General features: G+C 39.7%; 1 protein-coding gene and 1 long non-coding RNA gene across 4 annotated transcripts in view; one reads left to right on the top strand and one right to left on the bottom strand.

The window, feature by feature from the left end:
• TECRL (trans-2,3-enoyl-CoA reductase like) overlaps positions 1-4,444 on the bottom strand; it is a 62,430-nt gene extending 57,986 nt beyond the window's left edge. Inside the window, exon 1 of the mRNA XM_027725065.2 lies at positions 4,140-4,444. Within this exon, the coding sequence (XP_027580866.2) occupies positions 4,140-4,373 (234 nt within the window). The 5' untranslated portion in view covers positions 4,374-4,444. The remainder of the gene's footprint in view (positions 1-4,139) is intronic.
• Positions 1,170-23,513, top strand: LOC113990014. Of its 3 annotated transcripts, none has more exons than XR_003541471.2 (4): positions 1,170-1,765; positions 4,636-4,777; positions 14,701-14,814; positions 15,043-16,956. It is a non-coding gene; the product is annotated as an uncharacterized LOC113990014 (long non-coding RNA). The 3 variants fall into 3 exon arrangements; XR_005563804.1 differs by lacking the exon at positions 1,170-1,765 and adding an exon at positions 23,245-23,513 and having other exon boundaries at positions 3,180-4,777; positions 15,043-17,214; XR_005563805.1 differs by lacking the exon at positions 1,170-1,765 and having other exon boundaries at positions 3,180-4,777; positions 14,698-14,814.
• The last annotated feature ends 1,985 nt before the right edge of the window (positions 23,514-25,498 follow it).

The following is a 25,498-nucleotide window of genomic DNA, read 5'->3' as shown; positions in this document are numbered from 1 at the left end:
TTCTGTAAAAACTGTATTGTGTAACACTTTCTGCCTTAAAAGCAACTCATGCAAAGTTAATTACATGGCACTATGTTTGTGGAAAAATACATTTTACTACAAATTAATTTGAAGAAAAAAATATTATACAATGAATGCTATAAAAAAACATTTATGAGTTGCCTTAACAGCATTTATAAATCAAATCATTGCACATCGATAACTTTAAAACCAACCTACATCAGCCTTTTGGAACAATGCACAAGTAAAACTGTTTTTGAGAAGGTATGTATTTTTCATAAATTGTGGCTGGTAAAAAATGTAGATTATTTGTTAAAAAATACAAAAAGGAATTGTTTTCTTTCATTTATAATACTTGATCAATTTTGCATGTTCTGGTTTTTTCTATGTCTTTTTGGAAGCAATACAAAAGCCAAAATCCTTAGACATCTTAGGACTTTTTTTCATTGAAAATATTTCTAACAAGAAATCACTAATTACTTGCCCTCTCTTCTTTACACAGAGACAGGAATTTCATCCATAGAAATTAATAAGTTGTGAGGAAGAAAAGGGACTTGTGATCATCTAGGCTCACCTGCTGTTTTACACTGGCCAAAGAAGAGACTTATTCTTTGCTAAATAGTCCTTTCACTCATTGAACAAGAAACCTTTATGACTCATGTTTCAACTACAGAATATCTTTAAAAATGCAGTATTGATATGAATGTTGAAGAGACTGAAGACTGACCCAAAAGACACCCAACTGTTCCTTATCGCCCCTTGACTGACTGTCAAAATATGGGCCAAATTTCTTGGCTAAATATTCCTAATTGTGGCTTTCAGGCACCAGCTCTTGTAAGGCCTTTGACTGCTGATTCCTCCTTTCTCTGCCCTGATCCCGCAAAATCTGAAGCCTCTTCTCCATGGCCCACCACCTCAGAATTAATTTCTATGCCAAGAGCAAATGTGGAGGGAAAGATTACAGAATTATAGAATCATAGAATCGACTGGGTTGGAAAAGACCTCTGAGATCATCAAGTCCAACCCTTGCTCCAACACTGCCATGGTGACAAGCCCATGGCACTAAGTGCCACATCCAGTCTTATCTTACAAACCTCCAGGGGCGGAGAATCCACCACTTCCCTGGGCAGCCCATTCCAGTGTCTGATTATTTCCTAATATTCAACCTAGACCTCCCCTGGCACAGCTTAAGACCCTGCCCTCTTGTCCTGCTGCTGGTTGCCTGGGAGAAGAGACTGACCCCCATCTGGCTACAGATCTCACATTACTTATTATTTCTCTTTTAAATTCTTTAAGTAACTCCCTGGAAAAGGTTGTGTGCACCAAACTACTTGCATAATACCATATCCATAGCAGAGAAAGTCCCCAGAGCAGGTTGACAATATTAAAGAAATTATATTCCTATGAAGAATTTTATGTTCACAGCGTGAATGTGCAAAATGAACTGCCGGTGTTGCTGACTCCTGTGAATTTACTTCAAGTTTTGCAAGATTAGGTAATTTTCTTCAAGACCTAGCTCCTGAAGAGATGACTATGGAACAAAATGTCTGGGATTTTCCTCTCCTACTGCTTCCTTTCAGTATTTTTTTTCTGCCTTTCCTGACTGTGGAAAAGCCTGCAGTGTGATGTGAATTTGTCTTGCGGGCTTAGAAAGCAGACAAATATGTATTTATTCTGTTTCTTTATATTAAAGATGATCAAAAACTCATAGTAACCACTCAGTTCACTTAGTGTAAGTGACTGGTCCTTCCCAAAAGTATGACAGGTAAGAAAACCAAAGAAAATAATGTTATTTTCATTTTACAGATAGAGAATTAATTCACAGTTACTTATGCTGGATTCAAAACCTATTTATGCCAATTGATTTCTTGAGATCACACAGCTAAACACACCTTTTCTAAATCCCTGACACTGCATTAAGGACAAGAAATTATTTCTTTCTAAAAGCAGAGCTAGTTAAATGTATCATGATGTTGCAGACTTTATAGAGCTCCCACTGATCTGAATGGATTCATATGCAGAGTCTCATAGAAACTGAACCTCTGGAAGCAATCACTGGTATTTAACCACATAGCACTAATCATTGAATCACTCTGCCTGAGTTTCTATTAGGTAGAGAAAGAAAAGGTTGCTCTCTCTGCCATTATTTGTTTGTCCCTTTAGATTTATTAATCTGAGAAAATTAGAAATGTATTTGCTAAATCATAATAGTCTGAACTACTAACAATATGCAATAAGAGTGCAAACACATACATTTTAAAATCTATGGTTCCTGTTCTTCTTATTATAAATCTTGACAAGTAGTAATTACATGCAATCTCAGGAAACAAAGTTAATCATAATTATCTTAAAAACAGAAAAGAGGCATTAGAAGGGTCATGTTGGACCTGTATCAGTTACATTTAATTAAACAGAAGATTATGCATAATCCAGTAAAACAGTCTCTTTTTTGCTCTAATAACCAACAGAAACAAAGCTCACCAATACTAACAAGTGTTCATGGAAGTAAGGAACTCAACTTCCGTACTTTCAGGGTTGTCTTAGGAAGGGACTATCACAGCAAATGAAGGGACCTAGACGGCCAGGTGAATGAGCATTCAGAAAACAAATTTTTAGGCAGTCTTGGAAATCTCAGCCTTGTACTGTACTTGTACCAATCCCTTGGTGTGCTGGCCATGTAAATTGAACACAGATTCCTGTTTCTGAGCAGAGACTTTCAGTTTACAGTTGCTATTGCTCCCTTGTGTGTATTTTACCTCTATATGGAGAGTACTTCTCAATCACCATTCATGTCTCTCTTTCCACCACTGCAGGGGCAGAGTCCATGGTTTGGATAAGGTGTAGAAAATCTTAAGGCTCATCAAAATCCAGAATAAAAATTAAAACACGGGTCTGCTATCATTTCAACAGCATGCATCATGGAAGGATTCCTGAAATGTGGCTCTTTATCTGATTCTGTTTCTGTAATATATTTCTTTTAATGACACTATAGGAAAGCTCAAGATAAAGAACAGACTCAGTCTTTTTTTGGATCAAAACCTAATTCAGTATAGTATGTAGATAACCTAACTGTGTAAATATCACTCAATAAATTAAATAATGTGAACACTACCATTAGAACTGGTATTAATAGTCATCATATTTATTTGACCATTTTGTACATATTTCCTCTATGTTTAGATTAAAAAAAAATCAAAAAATATTTTGCCTCATAAAGAATGAACAAATGAGACATTTACCTTTAACTAGGCATACAAATTGCAAAAACACCCTTTAAATGATCAAGAACACTAGAAATCTGGTAGTATTCTACCTTACATATTTCAAAGGCATTAAACGCTTGAAGAAAACTTATCTACCAGTTCCAGCTGTTGCCAGTGAGGATAAGGGAATTTTTTTATTTTTATTTTTTTCTCTTCTAGCAAAACAGTAAGTCTCAAAACTCTACTATGTTACTGAAAAATTCTATAGTCTAAATAGATTAGGATTCCCACTTTCATGGCATGCAACAGACCAGTTCTTCTGCTGAGAATCACAAAATTAATCACAAAAACTGCAATGCAAATATTTGTGAAGCATTTTTTTAACTGTTTTTTGTGGGTTTGTAAACTTCATTCCCACCTAGTCCTCTCATCCTACTTATAAAATTTCGCCGTAGTTTATATTTTTACTCACATTATTAAAACAAACAAACTAACCAAACAAAATCTCAAAATACCTCTTTTAGATAAGACTCTTTGCTTAAAACTTAAATTTTTTTTAAAATGCCAGGTTCCTGCCCAATCTAATAAGTAGTGTGCAGTTGAGTGTGTGTGGATACCAGCAAAACTGAATATCCACTTTGAAGAAGACATTTCAGTATCATGCTGTGAAATAAACACTGTCAAGAGACAGCCTAAGGACAGATCTAGAGTCCACAGAACAACCAGGAGGTCTAAAACAAACCAGTGCTGGATTATTTGTAAAAACTCTGGAGAAAAGCAGCCCAGAATTGTGACTAACAAAAAGTTCTGAGTATCTCCCAAAGAATGAAAGTACTTCTACTGCAGAGTAAGACCACAACACAGTGAAAACAGAGTCCCTGAACTGGCACTGTGTGAACCAGGCACATCCCCAGCATGCTAGAATAATACACTCACCTTGTCCACAATGCAGATCTGCTTCTTGCTTTGCACATCAAGAATTTCTACTTCAAAGTATGTGATTTTTGAATGTTTGAGCGTTGGTGATGGTTTGATTTGGCCAGCAGAGAGCACAAGCTGAGAGAAGTTGAGAAGAGAGCGTGACTCATTGTGAGACATGGACAGAGCTCCTCCATCGGCTGCAGGATCGCTCGTGTGTTCTGGAGCGCTGGGCTTCTGCCTCTGGTGCATGGCGTGACCCCGCAGTAGCGATCGTCATATCAACAGGGGACAGTTCCAGGGGAAAATGTTTCCTCCCTGCATCGGTTAAATACAGCCACAGACTGATGAGACACAAAAGGTCAAGTGGCATTCCATTTTAAGTGCACTGTCTTATTTAGCAGGAGTGAAAACAATGACTCTGTAATCCATGTCTATATTTAACCTGCCATCATGATGTGCTGTATTAGTGCTGCTAATGATTTTGTTTGTTTGTTTGTTTTATTTAAACCAGCATTTGAAACAACACAACTAGAAATTCTCTATCAGAAGATGTCAGATCCTGAAATTCCAGAGCCCCAGGGGAATCAGTAATGAATGGAGTAAATTCCACTGTTACCTACTGAGACAGATATTTAAAGTATCCACATATACACGTATGTATGTGTGTGTATGTATGTTCCCTTAGTATGCATCTACAAAATAACATCAGATGTCATCCATTCTAGAAATACCTACTAACAAAACACCAGGAGTTCATCAGCAGAATTTTGGGGCTCCTTGCAAATATCTGCTTGTTTTTGCACTATGGATTTTCTGTTATTTGGTGAGATAGAATTTTTCTTAAAGCTCTGCCAGGGAAAAATCAACTGAAGTAAAGAAAATTATAACCATAAAGGCATTAATTTGGGCTTGAATCATTTTACTATTTTCTTATTCTTTCCTGACAATTTTCACAATGCGTGTCTGCAGCAAAACAGAAGCAGCTTTAATGGTAAAAATAAAGATACATAAAACAACAGATTTTCTCTAAAAGTGCTTCCCCAAGCCTTGTTTAAACTTCATTTTTCCATTTATGACATTTTAATAGGATTTAATAGAACTAGCAGCACTTTTCCATCCTGAGATTCTCCCTAAATTTCCCTGGGCCGCTTAGGATTACAGTGTCAGAAGGGCACCGCAAATTCCTGCAGACAGCTCTTTCCAGTGGAGACACAGAGTAAGTTCTGAATGCATTTCTCCATGGTAAAACCTCAGGAAAACTACAATCAGTATTGCAGAAATCATACTGGTTTGTTACACTGAGGAAATTTAATTAAGTGGAAAAAAAACTCCACAAGATAAATGTTACCAGACAACTAATACCCCATCTGGGATGTAGTGTGGGAATAGAACAGGTCCCTTTTCTTTGACTCTGTTATAACTTACAGAAAATTTAGTGGTCACTGCATCTTATCTAGAGACACATGGCAAGAAGCTCTATGAAATAACAGAGAAAGTAACTGATAAGTTGCTGCAAGAAGCAAAATGAGAGTGACAGGGACCCCCAAAAGAAGGAGATTTCCACACTATGCTGTTGATAGAATAATCCGTGCTTTAGCAAGTTGTATATGTGCTTAAGTTCTTGAAAATCAAGCCTGCATACGTGAAATGTGTCCTGCTTATGGAAAAGACATAGGAGAAGAAAACGGCAAATTGGCAGGGGCTGAATTCATGGATGGGTCTGAGCTCAGTGGTAACAGGACTGGACAATTGAAATAATAAAATACTCGCAATATCAAGAGCTAATTGAATTTATTTATGATTCTTTAGCCAGTTGTTCTGACTAAAGAGGCTAATTCCAACTCATAGCTAAGATATTTTATGTCCACATGACATGACAAACTTTGGTGTAGCTAAGTCTGAGAGAAAAGTCCCTGTTACTTGTTGATGCAGTCATGCAGCCTTTGAATGCCTTCACTGGCTTTGTTAATGGAAAGCCCTGACTGTGGGAATGCAGATGCATAACAATACTGATCACCTACTAAAAAAAAAGATTAAGTTTCAGCTATACTGAAATCAGTCATTATCTTGCCAAGACAGTATCTAAAGGAAAAAATTGTTAAACTGAACAAGATTATATTGTGATCGTTATATTGTGAAGTACACCTGCCTCTGAGTTTAAACGAAAGGTGTGCAAGGAACCACCACCTTGGTGGAGTCAATATAGCAAGCAGCAATTTTGGTATAAGCTAATCAGAACATGGAGAGAGACATATTGTTGGCTACCTGTGAGGGGCTTGCTAAAAACAGATAGGTAAAAATCGCAGAACACATGGGTCCTAAAACCCAAGTGTGAGATACACTTATTTGAATGGACTACTATAAGGAAACTGTACAACCTGCTGTACAAGAGATGAGATAAACTGATACAATATCCCTTTTTAGCCATAAAATCTGTGAATCAGTGTGATGTAATAGCATATATTAATAAATTTCTAAATTTATTTCAATTCAAAGGCAATAAAGATTAATATTGATCATCATGGCTAATTTCTATGTATATAAAGGAACTGGTGTTACAGTCATTACTGTGAGTATATTTATAACATTTAAAATTATAACATCTGAGCTCCTGCTTCTGAAAAAAAAGCTTTTGATTTACTTCAGATATTTAAATGATCAGAATTCTGTTACTGACCAATAACCACTTAAATATCTGTACCAATTCCAGGAAAATGCTTAAAAACTATACGTCTATTTTTTCAATCTAAGGTAGTCATATGCAATTTCAATATTTTGATGAACAACAGTCTTTACAGACCCAAAACCTTTGCTGGCATAAACTAGGAAGGCTTCTCTAAAGGTGACTGGTCCTTTCCTCACTCTGTTATATTATGGGTCTAGGATTAGACTGCAGCACCATGTCTACAGCAAACATATTGCTTGCATATAAGGTGGGTGAAAGCTACACTACCAAAAATAATCGGGGATAGAGTTACCACTGATAACCTAAGCTCTAAAAGGGAGAGGCATAAAAGCCGTGGAGATTTTGCCATTAATGTAACAAGTGCTGCAATTGCTTGAAATGTCATCAGCGAGTTTAAATGTTCTGGCTCAACGTGAGGTAATCCAGCCCATTCTGTCTAGAAGTACACGTGGAAGGGAAATATTAATTACTGGACAAAAAGCACATCTTCCCTTTCAATGCAGTTATTGTGCCTCATCTCAATCTCTGACACTGGAGATGGGGAGTCCCAGCACATGGCTACAAGCGATCAGTCCCATGGTGAGATTATTGATCTGCATTACACAGACATAAGCTGCTGTTCCCAGAGCTGTGATGGGGCTGGCAGCCAGCAGTCACTGAGTCCCTGACCTCGGCTTCATTCTGGGACTCAGAGAGGAGTCAAAGAGCACTCAGCAAGAATTAAATCACCTCTGACAGCTTCAACTTGCACTGAGTTTCCTGCCATATAAGGGGCCTATATTTTTAGGGGGCTCAAGAATGGGCATCACTCTTCTCAAACAGTGGCTCTGCCTCCTCTCCTCACTTGGCACTTGGCTGACATGTGTAGCTTTGGAGGCAGGCAGGCACTTCGTTAAGCCATTGTTTTGAGAGGTGTTTTTTCCAGGAGGGAGGGAATGTCTGCCCCCAAAGCATGCAGCGGGGACATTATCTCTAGTTAACTGAACTGCTGATATTTTCACAACAAAAGTAACACCTGTAGTGGATTTTTTGGCACCCTTCTAATCAATATCTGGAAACAAGCATCAGCCTGTGCAGGTCATGACAAAATAGGTAACAAAGCACTGGTCAGGGACTAAGACTTAGCATTCAGTTTCTCCTTATGACACTGAATTCCTGTGAGGTGTCAGGGAACTGCTGTTTTTCCTGCTTTTCCTTCCCATTCCACACACCTGCCCTGTGTGAGGCTCTCTTGTACTGTGCATTTTGCAGACAGCCTGGCACAAAGGGATTTCAAAGGATCTCAACTTAAGGCGCTTCTAAAGTTCCTTTTCATCTTTGGTTATGTTTTGTACTCTTCCATCCCCAGAGAATTGGTCACCTCCTTTCAGTCTGCAGAATGTCAACTGTTAAGTCAACAGCAGAGGGTCATCTCTGTCAGTCCAGATGCTTGTCAGCAGCCCCTCACACAGCACTTTTTATCCTACACACTTCAAATGCTTGTTGGTAGCAGGGTTATTCCTTTCCCACAGGCTTTGACCCCAAGATACAAAACTCCAGAGCCCAAAGTATGTGCAGTTCAGTACCATAGGTCATGAAGCCTAAAACAAAGCAGATTCCCAAAGTCACACACACTCACCATTTTTGGAGATTCTGCCAATCATTTTTCTGGGGAAGGAGATGCTGGGGTCAAGTGCTCAACTGTGTTGGAAACAAGCAGTGAAATCCCCTTGCTAAAGGAGGTCTGAACCAGTACATTCACATGGCACATACCATCCCTCATGGCCTCATCACCTTGTTTAGCAGCTGTGCAGCCCTTACACCTGGTATTGTGTTTGATCCAACCAGCACTGTTCACATCTCCCCATTTCAAACTTGAATTTTTATGTTTTCAGGGCCAGGCAGGAGCATAGCTGTGCTTTCAGACTCTTTTTACTCAGCTGTCCAAGGGAAGATTTAAGAACCTGATCTAATGTACTCATTTGGAAAAACACTAACAATAATTTGTGTGTCTGGCTCCTGGCTTCATCTGGCTAAGAATTTAGGAATACGTTTACCTGATTATTTGGGGGTCTAATGCTTTTAAATATTTGGTTTGATTCTGTTATCCATATCAATTAAGTAATAACTACAACGTATTTCTGAAGCACTGCAGAAATTTAAGCATGTGAGCCTGGCTGTTAGATATTAAGAACGTAGATCTAAGATTGCAGTGTATAGTATGTAAAATTTGATAGTGTTTATTCCCAAATACTGTTAATAAAGGCTGCATGGTAAAAAAACAAACAACAACAACAAGACACCAACTAAACCAAACCAAAAAAACCCTGCATGAATCTCTGGTGTTTCTTTGCCTGCACATGCCTACCTTAGCAGCCACAAAATCAATTTTAAGCATTCTATCTACACGTGCATGGACACCAATAAAAAGCTGCTTTGAAGAAGCTCCACAGAATTACTACTAAAACTACCTGGATAGTTTAATTTTATCTCTTTAAGCTAAAGCTCTTAATAAATAAGTAATGGACAAGGTAAAAAGGCACAGAAGGCAAGTTCCCTGACTCTAACACTAAACAATCCTGAAGCTATTTTAAATAATGCTGCAGTCAGGACTAAAACTCACCAGCTAAGGGACAGGGTAAAAGTGATATACACCCAAGTTTCTCCCCGTCAGCTATACTGGCAGGGCTCCTCGGCAGAGGATGTCAGCCTTTCTGACCCTGTGAACTGTGCAATGGAAACATTACATGGCCAAAAGCCACAAGCCTCAGGCCACATCCTTCAGAGGTTGTGAGAAGGGAGAGTCCAGGGACCAGCTTGCAAGCAGGGCCCAGAGATCATTAGTGCTCACCTTGCCTCTGCAGGAGTTTTTACCTCTGACCACAGCGATGTTTTGTCAGCCGTTTAAAAACTCACTGCAGTAGGCTGGCATTATCCTTCTGGCTTTGAAAACCGAAAATGTTTACTTTAAACTTTGTTGTGGGTGGTGCCAATTAGAAGCAAATTCACAGTGCAAAACAAATCCAAAGCCAGTGTTTATTTTATCCCCCGCAAATATCCACAAGAGACACAAGGGAAATAAGTGAAGCTGAAATACAGGCACAGTAATTCTATCTGCAAGCAGTACAAAGTGAAACCTCCACCCCCAGCCCCTGTAACACACAAACTCACACCTACTGCTCTACAAAAATAAGTACTGCATGATACAGAACTCAAATCTGATGACAGGCAGGATATATCGTAACAGACAGCTGGTGGACTGCAGTACAGAAGTCCAAGGAGATGCTTCTGGTAATAAAGAGGCCCAAATGAATCTTCTTAGGTGACCAGTCTTTTAAGGTTACTGACAATAAATAGCATATTTACAACTGTGCAGCTGAGAAGTTTCAGTTCTTGTTTAAATGAAATTAGTGCAAATTGTGCTATTCCTGATGTTATTAACTCTCATTATTTTAAGCACATGATGTTCTTTTCCCCTAAATACATGGCATCTGGAAGTACATGACTGTGGGAAATACCTTTTTTTTTTCACTTATATATTTTATTATTCTTTTTCACTCAGGAAAATGTGTAGCTCTTAGAAATATATGAGAATGCTTGAAACTTCACCTCAAAAAGTCTAGAGAAAAAGGCTTTCTTTTCTTTTTATTTTCCAAAACAAAGTCTATGATTTTTAGCTATTGGCATTTTGCAGACAGACAGGGAGATCAACACTGTACGAGTTTAAGTCCTTGCACAGACAATATGCTTTGTACCCCGTTGTTTCTTTGAGGCAAAGATTAGAAAGCAGTATTAGAAAGCAGACAAAAAAATGTCACACAACCTTGTCCAAGAACTACTTTTAAGGAAACCTCCACTGACCTTTACCTGCAGAATTTTCCCTACGGCATTACACTCATCCCTTAACATGTCCTCAAGCAGCATCTGCCTTTCAGTGGCAAGTGTTTCCATACATTTGCCTTAATGTAGTGTGACTCCCCTTACTGCATCATCAATTCTGCCTAATAAAATGGCACCTCAATTAACAAAGGTTAGAAACTGGCTTACAAATGTTTGGCTTTATTTCAGCTTTTCACAACAGGCTTTGTGTACTCTAACGTGCCTCTGCTTACTTGAGGAAAGCCATTGTGATGAGCTCCCTGTCAATCTCAGCCCAGCAGCAAACCATTCTCATGTCCAGCAGCAAAGCTAGAACAAGGCAACATCTGGGTGCATGAGACTCCTCAAAGCATGGACAGGCAGCAAGTTTCCATGCATTTAATTGTGGTTTTATGTTATCATGCCACTTCACAGTGTAAAGAGAAAGGGCTGAGCAGATTAATGAAGGACAGGTGCTGATACCCTTTACTTCGCAGCAGTGAAGCTTACTTCATGTTCTCACTTAATTTAAACTGAGTATAGGTATTACTGACAGCATTTTTTTTAAATCCCCTCTGAGAACATATCCTGATGAGATAATGGATTGTAATTTTGCAGGATAAGATCAAGTAACCACATTATTGGAAGCTGATCAGCCACTAAGTAAGGATAATGAAAAGAAATACAGTAAGGCAAAGCCATTTTTCACAAATGACAGCAGTACAGAACTAGGAAATCCATGTTCTTACAGCTGAGATTAAGTGCATCTTTCTTTTGGGTAAAACTATTACATGCGAAATGAAGTTGGAGTCACTTGGAGTAGTTTCAGGAAAACAAAATGGTTTTTAAATATACAGTTTTTAGTGACACTGAAGCATTTAAAAAGAGTTATTCATTTGGATGCAAAGATTTTGAGTTTTAGAACAATCTGGTCTCTGATAATTTCTGACCAGTAGGAGGGAAGAACAACCTTGACTGGAACACCTACAGATTCTTAAAGGAGCTATTCAATCATTAAAATATTCAAAAGGTTTTGTTTGGTAATGTAGAATGTACAAAAATCCTGAAAGCTCAGTAATTGTCACAAAATATGATCAGAGTCTTTCAGACAGTTCAGAGATACATTTAAAAGTTCACAATGATGAAAAGAAACCTAACTGCTATTTTACAATCATTCTTTATTGTCTGAAGTTCTTGGGATGATTGGTCTTTTATTACTTTTGAAATGTTACGTGGTATTTCTTCTCATGAAAGAAGCCAAATTGTACTTTTTAATTTCAGGGCTTCATTAATTAAGTTTCTGAAACATCTGTCAGCATAACCTCCCTCTTTCACAAACTTTCAAGTTTCCAGAAAAGTTGCCATTTATTATGACATTTTTAATACTCAGGCTCAGCCCAAAAATTATTCTTGAGCTAAAAGAAAAATTATCAGTCTTTTTTTACAATCATTTTGTGACTAAAAAATATTCTTATGACATTTTTCTCTCAAAGCCAAAAGATTTTGAGAAACAATTCCTGAAAACTTGGAATTAGACAAGTAAACAAAAAAAGGACTTTATTTATTTCATTAGAACTGTTGTTCAGTGATGGGTTTTTTCAAGCTTAAAATGTTTGGAAAAAATTTTCCATGCAGCAAAATTGAGAGGAAAAAAAAGGAAGCATGTTCATCAGAGAGAATTAATAATAACAACAACAATAATAATAATTTCATTCTCCTGTTTAGACTCTTCTGCCTGTACAGATAAATCATCTGCCCCCAGCCTATTACTATTCTCAGTAACAACCCTGATAAAGAAGTGACCCTTCCCCAGTTTGGGTATTGTCTTGGGTTAGTAAGTGCCTGCTGGTTTGACCAATATTTCTGACAAGACTGCATCAGAGACCAGGGTCTCCTCATTACTATTGTTTAAAACAGTACAGGAAATCTATCATATTTAAGGCACTACAAGAAACCCACTCCTTATTTATACTTCAGAAGCAGAAAGAAGTTTTACCTGAGAACAAACCATTTTTCTGTTAGGCTGGGGTCTGGTCCAGCATGGGAAGTAGTGCTGAGCCAGGCAATTCTGCTAGCAGCAGGCTTTGGCGGAAGTGTCAGACTTACTACCACAAATTTATCAGGTCCATGTGGTCTAGATTACCATCTCATCAAACTTGCCATCCTCACAGCACCTGGAGCCCTGAAATAAAATCTGCCTTTTCCTAGAAAATTCAGCCAGACTGGGCAATGCTGACAGAATCATGGCAAGTAGTGGTTCCGTGGGGTGTCCAGTAGCACACCCACATGAGCCATGCTGAACTATAAGAGCTGGATGTCTCATAAACTAGTTGAGCAACCTGGTCCTTTTGCTCATGACTAAACATGATACAGCTCTAGAGCTCAGGCACAGAAAGACCTGCCTCCTGACTACCTCCTGCTCCTTGGAGAATAAGCCTGAGATCAGGCTCTTGACTCCATGTGTAACTTCCAAGGTTAAAATTCAGATGAGGAGCCCATGCTGAGACACCTGCCTCCTCGACACAAAGTACAGTGTACCCTGGCAGCTCAATGCTGGACTCTGAATACCTCTCCAGGACCCACCTGCCTCAGAGCAGAGGGCTGTAGCACTTGGATCGCGTTCAGGATCCAGCCTGTGCACTCCTGCGCCATGCCACAAGTTTGTACTCTGAGGACAAAGCAGAACTGACCTGTAGGGGAAGTGATCTACCCACAGATGTAATGTTGATGAATCTCAATACAGCATCAGGGCATCCTGCCATACACAAGAGGATGGAGCTCGTGTGAGCTCAAGGCTTCCCCTCTCTTCCACTGTTAACTACCAGAAAGAAATGCAGATACAAGCGTGCATTTCATCTCTGTCAGGGTATTATACCACACAGCAACCTGAACAAGTTGAAAAGAACACAGTTTTAAACTTGAGCGCCAGGCAAAATGATACTGTTAGCTCCAGAAAAGTTCCTGTGGCTTCTTGTGAAACATCTGAATCCCTAGTGAAGAAAGAATTTTCCACCTGGCTCTCTGTTGCTGGCAAATCCCCATTTATTCTTGCTTTGTTTTATCACACCAGCATCAGCACAGAAGCATTTTAATGTAAACAAATTTCTTCTCTACTGCACAGTTCACAGAGAAGAATACACTGATTTGTGTGAGGTTTGCAAAGCACAGACTTCCCTTGTCCTCTAGCAAGTCAAAAGGAGAGAGGTTTGCTGCTTTTATTAGTTAGCATGTGACAAGTCAGCGATAAGTAGTTTGGCTCTAAGGACAAGCACAGCCAAAGCAAGAGATTGCCACAGTAGACTCTAAAACCTTGACAGAACTGATATGTAAGCTCGGGCTGCCAAAAGACAGCACTTGTTGCTTGACACATTAGGACAACAGCATGTCACTCAACACCTCTGGAGTCTGAGCTCCACTTTAATAGCTCCTAGTCAGGAATGACTGTGACCAGCTTGCAAACAATGGCAGGACAACTACCATGTGGTTACATCCAGCTGTCAGAATTATCTTTGCTTCTTAAAAAGAGGAAAAAAAACCAAACCCAAAAACACTGATGCTGTTCACAGGCTGAGAACTGTCTCTGTAAAGCGTTCCTGCAATTTCCATAGCCATCCTGGGGGCAAGGTCATACAGATAGATAAGACAAGGAGAGCCCTGACATTTAGCAGTCTGGGAAGGAACACTGGAGGATTACAGGTAAGATAAGAACATGCTTCCCCACAAGTTCCTGTTGCAGAAAGCAACTCACATCCACAGACAACTTCAAAAATGCTGTAGAATAAAGCCCCTGGGTAGAAACAATGTACTCCCTCTATATCCAGCTGTAGGAAGTACTCTAAAAGACTGACGGTGCTGCTTATTTATGAGTGAAATGAAAGAAGATTCAAGACCACATCTACAATCTTCCAGGGCTAGAAATTAACTGGTGGAAAGGGAAAACCCACAGTTGCCTAGTGGGACTTGATGCAGTTATTGCTGGTTCGACAATCTGATGAGATATATAATTATTTTTTTTTACAAGAACCCTGGCTTACATGTGCTATCTTCCAGCAGGAGACTGGAGTATGTCTGCATTTGAAAGGACCCACACCCAGCAACCATGTTGCTACACATCCTATATAACGTCAATTGACAGGACATGGGACCAATTCTTTGGAAAGCAGTAAGGTATAGCTTTTCTTTTTCTTTTCTCACCATCAGCTATTTTTCCATGTGGCCAGCACCTCAAGCTGTCAGATGTCTGGCAAACCATGTACTGCTGCAAATGCACTTTGACATAATCCTTGTGTACTGCGCTATCGTGCCGACTGGGAGGTGTGAGCTGACCAGGGTTCTTGCTGTGCGTGCGTGACAGCCACACTGTACCTTCACAGTCTCTCTCTTGTCTCTCTCCAGAGCTGCAGATGACTGGTCATCACTGCCATACAAAAGACACGGCTCCAACTGCTTTCTGTTGCAACTTTCCCCTGAGAGCAAACCACGTACAAGCACCACAGATGCTGTATCTGAGTCCATCCAGTTTAGCGGTCTTTGTGCCAGAGCTCTTTGCATTATGTCAGCCCCAGGAGCAACTGTCTGTGCCTGCAAGTTTCTTTACAGATAAGGAACCTGCTTTGCTGCTGTTGTTAATACAGAGGACCTGGGACTGTCATTCTGTTCTCAAAAAGAAGATGATTTCTCATGCAAAATACAGCATGGAAAAAACTACTAAAGACACTTGATCACTGTCTGTTGCAGGAGTTTTTTTGTAGGTTTAGTTATTAGAAACTCGGGCTTGTAATGAACATTTGAATTCACAGCTTTTCTCTGAATTCACAGCATTTAGAACAAAGCTGACTAACCACTGGTGTCAGCTTGTTGTAAGCTAAGCACGGGACACTACCTACATAGAGGAAACCAAAACTCCCTCTAGCAACATTTCTTTCAAAACACTTCCTTGCAGACTAACACCCATTTAAGCCTAAATACTTCGTTCTTCATCAAGAATAAAAATACAGCTTTAATGAACAGGGCCAAAAAAAAAAAATTCTCTTGATGTTACTCCCAGAAAACATTTCTGTTTTCAGCTAGATGTAGCTCTCAAGGATAAAAAAGAATCCATGAATCTGTCAGAACAGGAACATAGCAGCCTTCTATCTTTTTTTTTGCACAGCTTACCACCAGGTCTAAAATAATTTCTGCTTGTTCTGCTTTTATAGTTCTTGTTATTATATGCTAACTACTGCAGCACACCATTTTAAAAACACTCCTCAACAGAGAGGTTTTTTCGAGAACAGTAGAGGTCCCAGGAGTGCCACACACACAGCCCAGCAGGTCCCCTGTTATAGGAGATGCACTGGCTGGAGTCATTTCCATTGGCACGATGCGCAAACCTGTCGGATCAGGAGACAGGCTGAGCTCCTCAGGCCCATGCCTTAAGTTAGCACTGCTGAGATGGTGATAAAGTAGTCAGACTTCTTCACCAGCAAAATCCTTAAAGGTTGTTTTAATAATGTTCTGTGTGTTGCTAAAGGGCAAGTTCTGTGCCCAAAGTTAATGGTTTCCTACTTGATGCCCTTTAGACTTTGAGAGACAAGCATTTCAGATTCAGTAGTTTCTCTCGTGAATATACTTTTCCAACTGTCTCTTGCAAAATGCAACCCAGGAAGGCAAAATATTTAGCAGCAGAATGTGCCTCATTTTCAACCATTCTGTCAGCTTTGTTTCAAAGAAGCTGAAGTACAGTTTACATCTCTCCCTCCTGAAATCCAACAACTGATGGAAACAACACAGGACAACATAAAAGTGCCAGTGGGGCATCTGTAACTCCTTAAAAAAAACAGAACAAGCAGCAAGTCATTAGTAAGACTACTGAAACCCACAAATTAAATTATATATTTCTCCCCTGAGGAAAATGGGAGACTGAGCATCATAAACTATTCCAGAGGAAAAGACCATCTGGGCAGAATTTTGAAAATCACAGCAAGTGCATTAGCATGGACTGGGCATTTGGCCAGAGGGAGCTTACCAAAAACTGAAGGCCTCAGGGGGCTCAGTGGACAGTGACCTGAAGGCTGAGCTCAGAAACAACACAAACCGAAAAGAAACTCTTTCCAGCAGCCAGACAAAATTTGGTTTTGCTTGAATAACACCAGCATGTTTGTGTTCTTGATTAAAAGTAACCAAATGAACCCGCTTAAAAAATGAAATATTGTGAAACCTAAAAAGGATAGTAACATTTTATGGGATAAAAGACTTTGAGAGTTTTCAGTTTCGTCATCTCATTCAGATGATTTTAGCCTAGAAATTAATAAAATACAGCCATTCACACCATTTGCCCCAGGAAACTGCTTTTTATACCTTTCCTACATACACAGTCAGTGAACAGAAGGTAAATCAAGGAACCTTAATCGAGCCTGGGAAAAAAATCTTCCCCTTTCCATGGAGTTGCATACCTAAGGTTGGGCTCTCTGAACATCTTTTAGATGCCCACCACCAGAAACTCACAAGGAATGAAAGATCTGCTTTCTGATCTGCTTTCATCACCCCATGGCCAAAATTTTGGGATTAGCAGACTTCTCAGAAAAGGTAGGCAAGGATCCAGTCACGCTGTACATAATCAGAAACTGCACATTAGATTTCAGCTACAAAAATCTTTCCAGCAGCGCAAGACTCACTCTAGGCTTAAGTTACTACCCCATTCTCAGAGAAGTGCACGTGAACACCTACTACCAGAGAGTGAAGGACAAGGCCACCATTCCAACATTAACATTTGCAGACAAGCTTTTCATTCTGAAAACATCTGCATAAATCTGTTAGCCCCAGCACATTTATTGTCATTCCCTAGGGGATAACCAAGATCAAGATCTGATCTTTCATTTTCACCACATAGTCCAATAAACAGTAGATACACATTTAGAAAAAGCCTATTTTGAAAACTGATTTTTAAAGATGGATATTTATCATTTTTGCTGCAGAATAAATGGGTAGGTTAGGTTTAATTGATGTTTATTAAGGTCTGTGAAAGTTGCTATATGAGGGACAAATGCAATTATCTTTACTATGGGAATAAATGTATAATGAAATCCTAGCTTTCCCTTGTTAAAATAACATACTTCACAATAAGTATAGATTTTGGCAAAGCAGTGTTCCCCTGCCACACAGCACATGTTTAATGAAGTTACTCCTCAGCTGTTACTGCACTGAACTGAGCCAAAAAGAGATAAGCTGAGTTGGTAAGTACTGCTAGTCCATTAAAATGGAAACCTCCACTGAAGAAAAACACTTTACAGTTTCAATCTAAAAAGTATGTCAGCTTATTGAAAAGACAATCATTCTGTCTTTTCACAAAGTAATTAGAGCAGAAAGCAATCACATAAGGGAATTAAGTATTTGTGGTCAGATTTCCCATCAGGATCACTCAGACCAGATGTATTTATACAACCCTTTGCCTTGTCACATTCCAGCCAGCAGCAGCTCTGGCACAGGTATACTGAAAGAATGCCAATGGCACTTGCATGCCCTGCAATTAATATGCAAGCTTTTAATTTACATATTTTAAAAATTAGATTCTAGGAAGGTAATCAAAAGCCGTTTTCTTAACAAAACAAACTATCTTCTCTGGCTTGAATAAATGATCCCATTATTACATAGCCTACACAAACACAGATGGGAAGATTTTTTGGTTTCAGAAAAAAAAAAAAGACTTTTTTTGCATGGAAAACCATGTCACTGGAACAGTATGCACTGCAAAATGGAGCTGTAATAGTCAATAAAGGCAGAAAAAAAGGCACTGCTTGCTACCTCATAGCTAGCAGGTTTTCAAATTACGGAATTCATCTGTCACACTCCACTTAGCATATCTGTATCACTTCATGAAGTAATGCCACCATCAGATGGTTATTTTAATAGTAAACAGGTAAATGAATAGTGTAAAGGGTAATAGAATGGGGAGGAAAAAGAGACAAGACCATTAAGTCAAGATGTTTTTTTCTCTGACACTGAAGAGTAAAGATTCCTCTTTCATTTTCTTTGAAAGGGGAGGAATGTTTAAAAAAAAAAAAAAAAAAGAAAAAAGAGAGAGAGATATTAACAAGGCAATTTAATACAGGAGAAATCTTCAAGCTTATTTCAGGGGCAGATCTCTAGTGGTGCTTGCAAGGTGCTTCTGAAGGGTCAACAGACACAAAGAACCTAACTGCATGGATTTACATAAAGAAAACTGTGGTCCAAACTTAAAAATTACTTGAGACTTGTCCCTAAAAATTCAAAGCCTCCATCTTTACAGTCTTTGTTCTCCAAAGCAGCTCATAAGCCATGGTCTCTGACAAGTAGTTCTCAAGGTCTAGGCTGCAAAGTCTGCAGCGCTCTCGAGCAGGCTGGCTGTGCCCACACTGCCTCCTGAGTGGGCTGTATGGAACCTGCATGGGTGGGCACAACTCAGCCCTTTGAGCCTCCACAGCAGAGGCAGAGGTTGAAACTGCGAAGAGCCTCAGGCAATTCTCCAAATGTGCGTTCCTGCATTCCCTCTTTTCCAAGTGCTTATATCAAGACACCGAAAGGGAAAACCATCTCCCTCGAGGGTGAGGTGCAGAAGTGAGGATTCAGCAGGAAGATTGCTTGATAGAACATCTTGGTCTGTCTTTTTCCTGGTGGCTGGCTTGCCATAGCTGCACAGGAGATGGCCATCCTGTTTTGCATTATGAAGAGGTTCCCCACCTTCCCCATGCTCCAAGCAGGGAGCAAAACACACAGGTCCACTCCACGTGGGAACTGGGGAGCTGTGGAAATGTGGACTGCTCTCACATTTGTTAGCACAGCTGAAGCTGTTGGGAAATTGTAGTAGCACTTGAGTTTTACTCTGATGTTTCCCTCAGTTGCTCCATTTCCAGCACTAACTTGGGCCAGAGAGGCAGCACAAAGCACAACTGTATCCTGGAAGCTCAGGGCTGCAACAATTCATGTTTTGGTTTTAACCTGCTTTCAGTTGTTCCTTTCGATCACTGCTCCTACATCATGGAGAGCATGGAGACCTGGGGAGTGAGCGGGACAAAAAAAGTAGAGCTTCTGCACACAGGGCATGTTTCTGTGTGCGAAGCTCTAGACCTCTGATATGTGTAGCCCACGCACAAAATCTGCCTCCTTATATATTGCTGCACACATACTACCACGTTTATTAAGCCCCCAACTAGAAAAGAGTTCTGAGTCTTCTTCAAGTCTTCCCGTTGCTCCTCATAAAACACTGTGTACCAATTGCACGGGAGATTATCTGAATTTTGCAAAGATCTTCTGTTCATTATTTACTAGAAGACAATAGCATACATTCAGGGTATATAAAAATGTTTTATTCACTATCTTCAGTTGACTCTTATTTTTCCTCTACCCCAGTAACAGTTAATACATTTGTACACATTCTCAATGTGGTATTTCAGATTCCACCTGCAGATATATCTTTTTGTCTTTGAAATATCTATGAACTGCATTAAATTATCAGCTGTAAGCCATCTTCTGTTGATAACTTTATCATTTTACTGCCCTGAATTATTCATACAAAGCCAACACCATATCGCTATATTATTACAGGAAAGCAATTAAGGTAGAATGTATGGTTTTGAGAAAATGGAAATCCCTGTATTCTGTTGCACAGAGCAGATTGTTTCCATCCCCTGCTTAGGTCAGTGTCAGAAGTTTGCACAGCTCTTTGGGTGTATGTGTGAGTAAAGGGGATGGATGTTTAAAAGTGTTACCAGTTGCAAAGGGAAATAAAGACAGGTCATTTTTCTTAGCCCTGCTGCCTGGCTCCAGCAGACCACTTGTCATCAAAGCACATATAAAGAAGTTGAGTGCAATTTTTTCCCTGGTCACAGCTGGTGAAACAGAGGCATGGCACAGCCTGCCTCCAGTTATGCTCACAGTTTCTGCCTGCTGCAAGGCTCCTGCAGTGCTCAAATGCTGGCTCAGTGCATGAACTGCTTTGCCACACAAGCACAGGAGCAGACAAAACCCCAGCCTCATCCCACGGGCTGGAACTGGCTGGTTTTAAAAATGCGGCCACTGGTTTCAGGTGTCTTAACACCTGTGTATTACTTTCATGTCCTTGTGAATGCTACTGATCCCTTAATACCAGCCAGTAAATCAAAGCCTACATTGTGACTTACTTTATGGAAGAATTCAAATCCATACGGGCACCAATCTTATGCCTGTTTGAAACCTGATTTGGTAAAGACACACTTCTTTCACAGGGCACTCCTTAGATGAGATAAGAGTACCAAGTACTTGTCAGAGGGTGGTTTTTTTTCTTTCAACGACTCTTGAAACACTGAATAAAGCACTCTCCAATCTAAAATACATATTAGTAATGGACAGAGTTGATTTATTGAAATCAACTGGGAAATTCGTATAGACAGATAGTACAGTTTTTGTGTTTAGACCAGATTTAATGCAAACATGCCATACACGAAACAGGAATTGTCCCCACACATTCTCGTAAAGCCATCATTATGGCCTGGAACAGCCAGTTCGTGAAAAAAATTAATCCTGTTGATGAATGGTGCTGACAGAAAATGGAAACATTCCGCAGTGAAACATCTCCCTAAAGCTCCCTGTTCATCTTCAAAAGCTTTTGCTTTGAGAAAGCATAAATGCTATAAGACATACATACATACATATATACATATATATGTATATTTTACTTTTTTTCACTAGTTCCAGTAATGAGTTATTCTTTCCTAGGAGCACCAAAGAAGTTAATGAAACATTTTCTCACTCTACAGAGATCTATTTTGGGTAATAACTGTGAAACAGGAAAGGGAAAAAAAAAGATTAAGTAAAAATAAGAAAATCTTGCCCAACAGGTTCAAATTCTGAGGGAGGGCGGGGGTAGCAGAAATAAAAAAGTCTCTCTTCTTTGAAAAGCTGAATTGTTTAAAAAAATGCATAAAGAAATTCTTCCTGCTTTGGTACTCTCCCCTACATCAGCAACTGTGTCTTCTCACAACTCTGGAAATGGTAAGGTGGGACCACAAAGCAAACTTGGACTACACAGTCAAGTTAAAAAGACCAAAACATGCAGCAATTATATATGGAAACTGAAGTGAAGCCTTTTCCCTATGCCCAATGCTGTGCAGCAGCCAGATGAAACCACAGCCCAAAGTGAATAACAAAATGGCAAGGCTGAGACTTGGACATGTCCAGCATGCCCTTGAGGTGTACAGGACATCTCAAGCCTGTCCGAAAATCCTGACCACTGGGCAGTGGAAATTATTGGGCAGAGAGGAACTATTCCTGTGAGCAACAATTAGGAAAGAAAAATAGACCCTCCTGCCTTTAGGTAGCTCTGTCCTCCTGCTAATATGTCTTTTCTTATCAACTGGAAGCAGCCCTCATGGATGTAGAAAGCAGAAAAATCACCTCTAGGTTTGCCAGAAACCCCTTTAGGTTCAACAGATAGAAAAAAAAAACCTGTCAAGTCACTGTCTCTGTCATTTGGAAATGAAACAATGGTCGAATTGGCACTATTCGTTTATTCACATTCACCAACCCAGAGCATAAAAAAAACCAGTGAGCTGGCAGGTTAGCTGAACATAACATGCTGTGTAATTTATTATACACAGCTCCCTAATGAGCTGTGAAATAAATTCAGATGTGGCCATTTTAGCAAATTCAGAATAATCTCTGTCTCTCAAATATCTCAGCTAATGATTCTCAGTTTGTTCACAAACGGAAGTGTTACTCCCCTAGTCGGTCGCTACTGGTTTTAAGGTAAGGGGAGCAGCAACAACTCTGTGTCTCTTCATCACAGAGGTACCTGAATGCTCCAGCCAAGCTCAAGTTTCTCTCCTGTTTGTAGCTGTACAGTCTCTTTGCAGCGTCCTCACTACAGGGGAGACATTTTCTAAGAATTTTGAGACAGCTCAGAAAACATCTTTTGATCCGAGAACTTTGCAAGGCCTATCATGGCTACTCTTCCATATAGTTATCATCACTTTTCTCCATTTAACCATAAAACCAATTCTCTACTAAGCATATCTTATAAGCTAGGGTTGTTTATTGGTTTGTGGGGTTTTTTTCAGATGGAAGAGGAGCAGATATTCATTCAGGGTAGCAAAAAAATACAGTGGATTTGTGTTTATAAGTCTCAAACATCTATGATGGCTTGCAACAGGTAAGATGCACATATTAGAGCTCAAGACTGCAAAACAGCTATAAGTTTGTATGCTATAAACACACACAGTCTTTCTCAGCCTGCAAGACATTTGTATTCTGTCACACCCAGTTTTAAGACTCAGGAGAAGGTGATTTTCAGACTATCATATTTCATCAGCAAGAAGCTTTCTGGATACTCATTTACAATATTCCCTTTCTTAATTAAGTCCAACTACTTCTAGTTACACCTTTGTGTGCTTCATTAAATCATTTAATTTCCTCCTTGGTATTTAACAGCCTTCAGTTATTTGCAGACTGCTGAGCTCTGTTCTCACCCTTTAGGTTGGCTAGTGGCCAAAACTAAACTAGCCAGCTCAGATCCTCAGCTGGCATAAATCACTTTAGTACTTTCTCATACTGTACAAGTCGCTCATCCCAAGTCAATGACCTGCTCATCAATTTTTTTTCTTTCAGCTCTGACCTCTCCCTACTGATAACACAGTGCCCAGACTCAGCATGATGTTCAAGAAATGAGTGCTCCAGAGAATTTCTGCGAAGGCAGCCCAGATTGCTACTGGCTTTTTCTAAATGGGTTGCAAATCAGTGTCTATTTCTGGTCTACTATCAGAATACCAGACTCCCTGTCTCCTTCAATATTTTCTTTCCCTACTGTATAAATGTGTGTGGTTTTGATAAAACCACTGGACAAAAAATACAATTTAATAAAACTTAACTCATTTCCACATCCAGTTTTGTAGTTTTTCCCCACTCCAATGCATTTGTCTGTCTTGTTGAATCCCAGAATCTCAGGTCACATTATCTCAGTGGGTAAAACATAAGCCCCAAATGAATCTCCTTGGAGTATGCACCATTTAAGTGTACAGGATAGCTGCTTCCGAAATGCAATGGTTATAATAATACCTATTCAAACCTGTTTGCTAAGAGAGATATGGGTAACACCTGTGGTGCTTACAGATGTCTACAACACAGAACTGAGGGGAGAAAGTAAAAGCACTGTCCTCCAACCTGAATTATTATCTAGCTGCCCTAGAGCTGCCATGCAAACAGAAACCTCGTCCCTGTCTATGCTGCTTGCAGTGTGAGTACGTTCAAAGAATTGCAGGCCTGCCTGTGAGTAACTTTTATTGCCTGCTGCTGCAGGAACTATGCATACTGCATACTGCTGTCATGAGGTGCAGAACTGATCTCTCTAATTGGATGTATTGTCCTCAGTAATTTCCCAACGACTTCAGTTGAATAACTGACAGAAGGAAATAGCTTCAGGCTTTTGTGTCTCTGAAGGCTCAGCTTCCCTCACAGCCCAAGGCAGATGCTGCTGTTTCTGCTGCTCCAGGGACTGTGCTTCTTTTGCTTCTAAGCATAAATGCAGTCACACAGCCCAGAGTGTTCAGAGGTCATTTTGTGCCACGCAGCTTCTCAGAAACAACCCCACTAACATGTGTGGACGTGAAGAATGACAAATGGGCACTCTATGAACAGCAATGGCTCCTCACAACAGAGAAGGCAGGCACACAGTGCTGATAAAAGACATGAAAGGCATTTAACACCCAGGTTTTCAATGGTCTAAGTAGAGAGGTTATTTTCCTCAAGAAAGAAAACAATCGTGGCTGGGATATTTCAAAATAGTGTGAGCTGAACACAAATGCCAGGAAATAGTTTTCAACAGAACTGACACAGCTGAACTAGTGTTTAGCAAACAGGTCAGTAGCTGGGGCTGTCCCAGAGGGCTGCAAATGTCAACATGGCCAAGTAATTTCTGCGTGAGATGAAGGGAATTACATCCTACCCATTCTCTGACAACAACAACATAAGGGACAGTGGTGTGACTGCCAGTTTCCAGAAAGATGACTGTAGTTTGCTTCTTGCCCTTCAACACTAAAATTGAACACCTTTTGCATCCGATAGGGTATATACATCTATCCCACAGAGGAATAACAGGATGGTGATCTGAGAATTACCTATGTGCAGGTTAATGAAATAAAACCTCTCTTCTCAGACACACTGGAAATAAAACTAGTACCAAACAGCCCCTCATGCTCACCAAAGAGCAGACAGGGGATCAGATGTTCAGATCTGCTAATTAGACAATTCCTTGATATGTCTTATTAAATAATCAAAATTAATCATGACAGCTTTAGAAAATCCTATTCTTTACCTTCAAATACATCAGACTGAACACTCTCAGCTTCTTGAGGCAGACTGATTAACCCATTAGAAACTGCAGACTATGAGAAAGCTGTTTCCAATGCATTAATTCTCATGACCAGAACTGGCCACGTTATTTAAAGCTGCTCTGGGGTTGCTCTAAGCTACACCATACACATAGGATCTTAATATACACAGTAGTAGTGCAGAAAAACAGCTGCATATTTTTCTACATCATTATTAGATGCTAGCAATATTATAATGAGTGCTAATATTTGTCCCTTCCATGATCTCAAAGGTCAATCGTGCTCTCAGCCACTAAATGTTTGACCCTGATCCTATGCCCAATGTGGATATAGCCACAGTGATCCAGAGATTAATGCTGCTATTAACTCTTGACAGGAACATCTCCCATTCCCACATAGATCTCATTTCTCGCCAGCTGTGAAACATGAAAGAGCTTTGGATATCTTTCTAATTCAAAGATAATCGACACAAAAGTTGTAATTTTAATTTGAGCCTTTTGAGTAGCATAAAGCAGGCTGCATGAGGCAAAGTCCAG

This window comes from Pipra filicauda, unplaced genomic scaffold (genome assembly GCF_003945595.2).
Source record: "Pipra filicauda isolate LSUMZ 115617 unplaced genomic scaffold, ASM394559v2 scaffold252_size1811890_pilon, whole genome shotgun sequence".
In the NCBI taxonomy this organism is placed as follows: domain Eukaryota; kingdom Metazoa; phylum Chordata; class Aves; order Passeriformes; family Pipridae; genus Pipra; species Pipra filicauda.
Note: the sequence above shows the minus strand (reverse complement) of the source record. Positions and strands in the feature narration are given on the sequence as shown.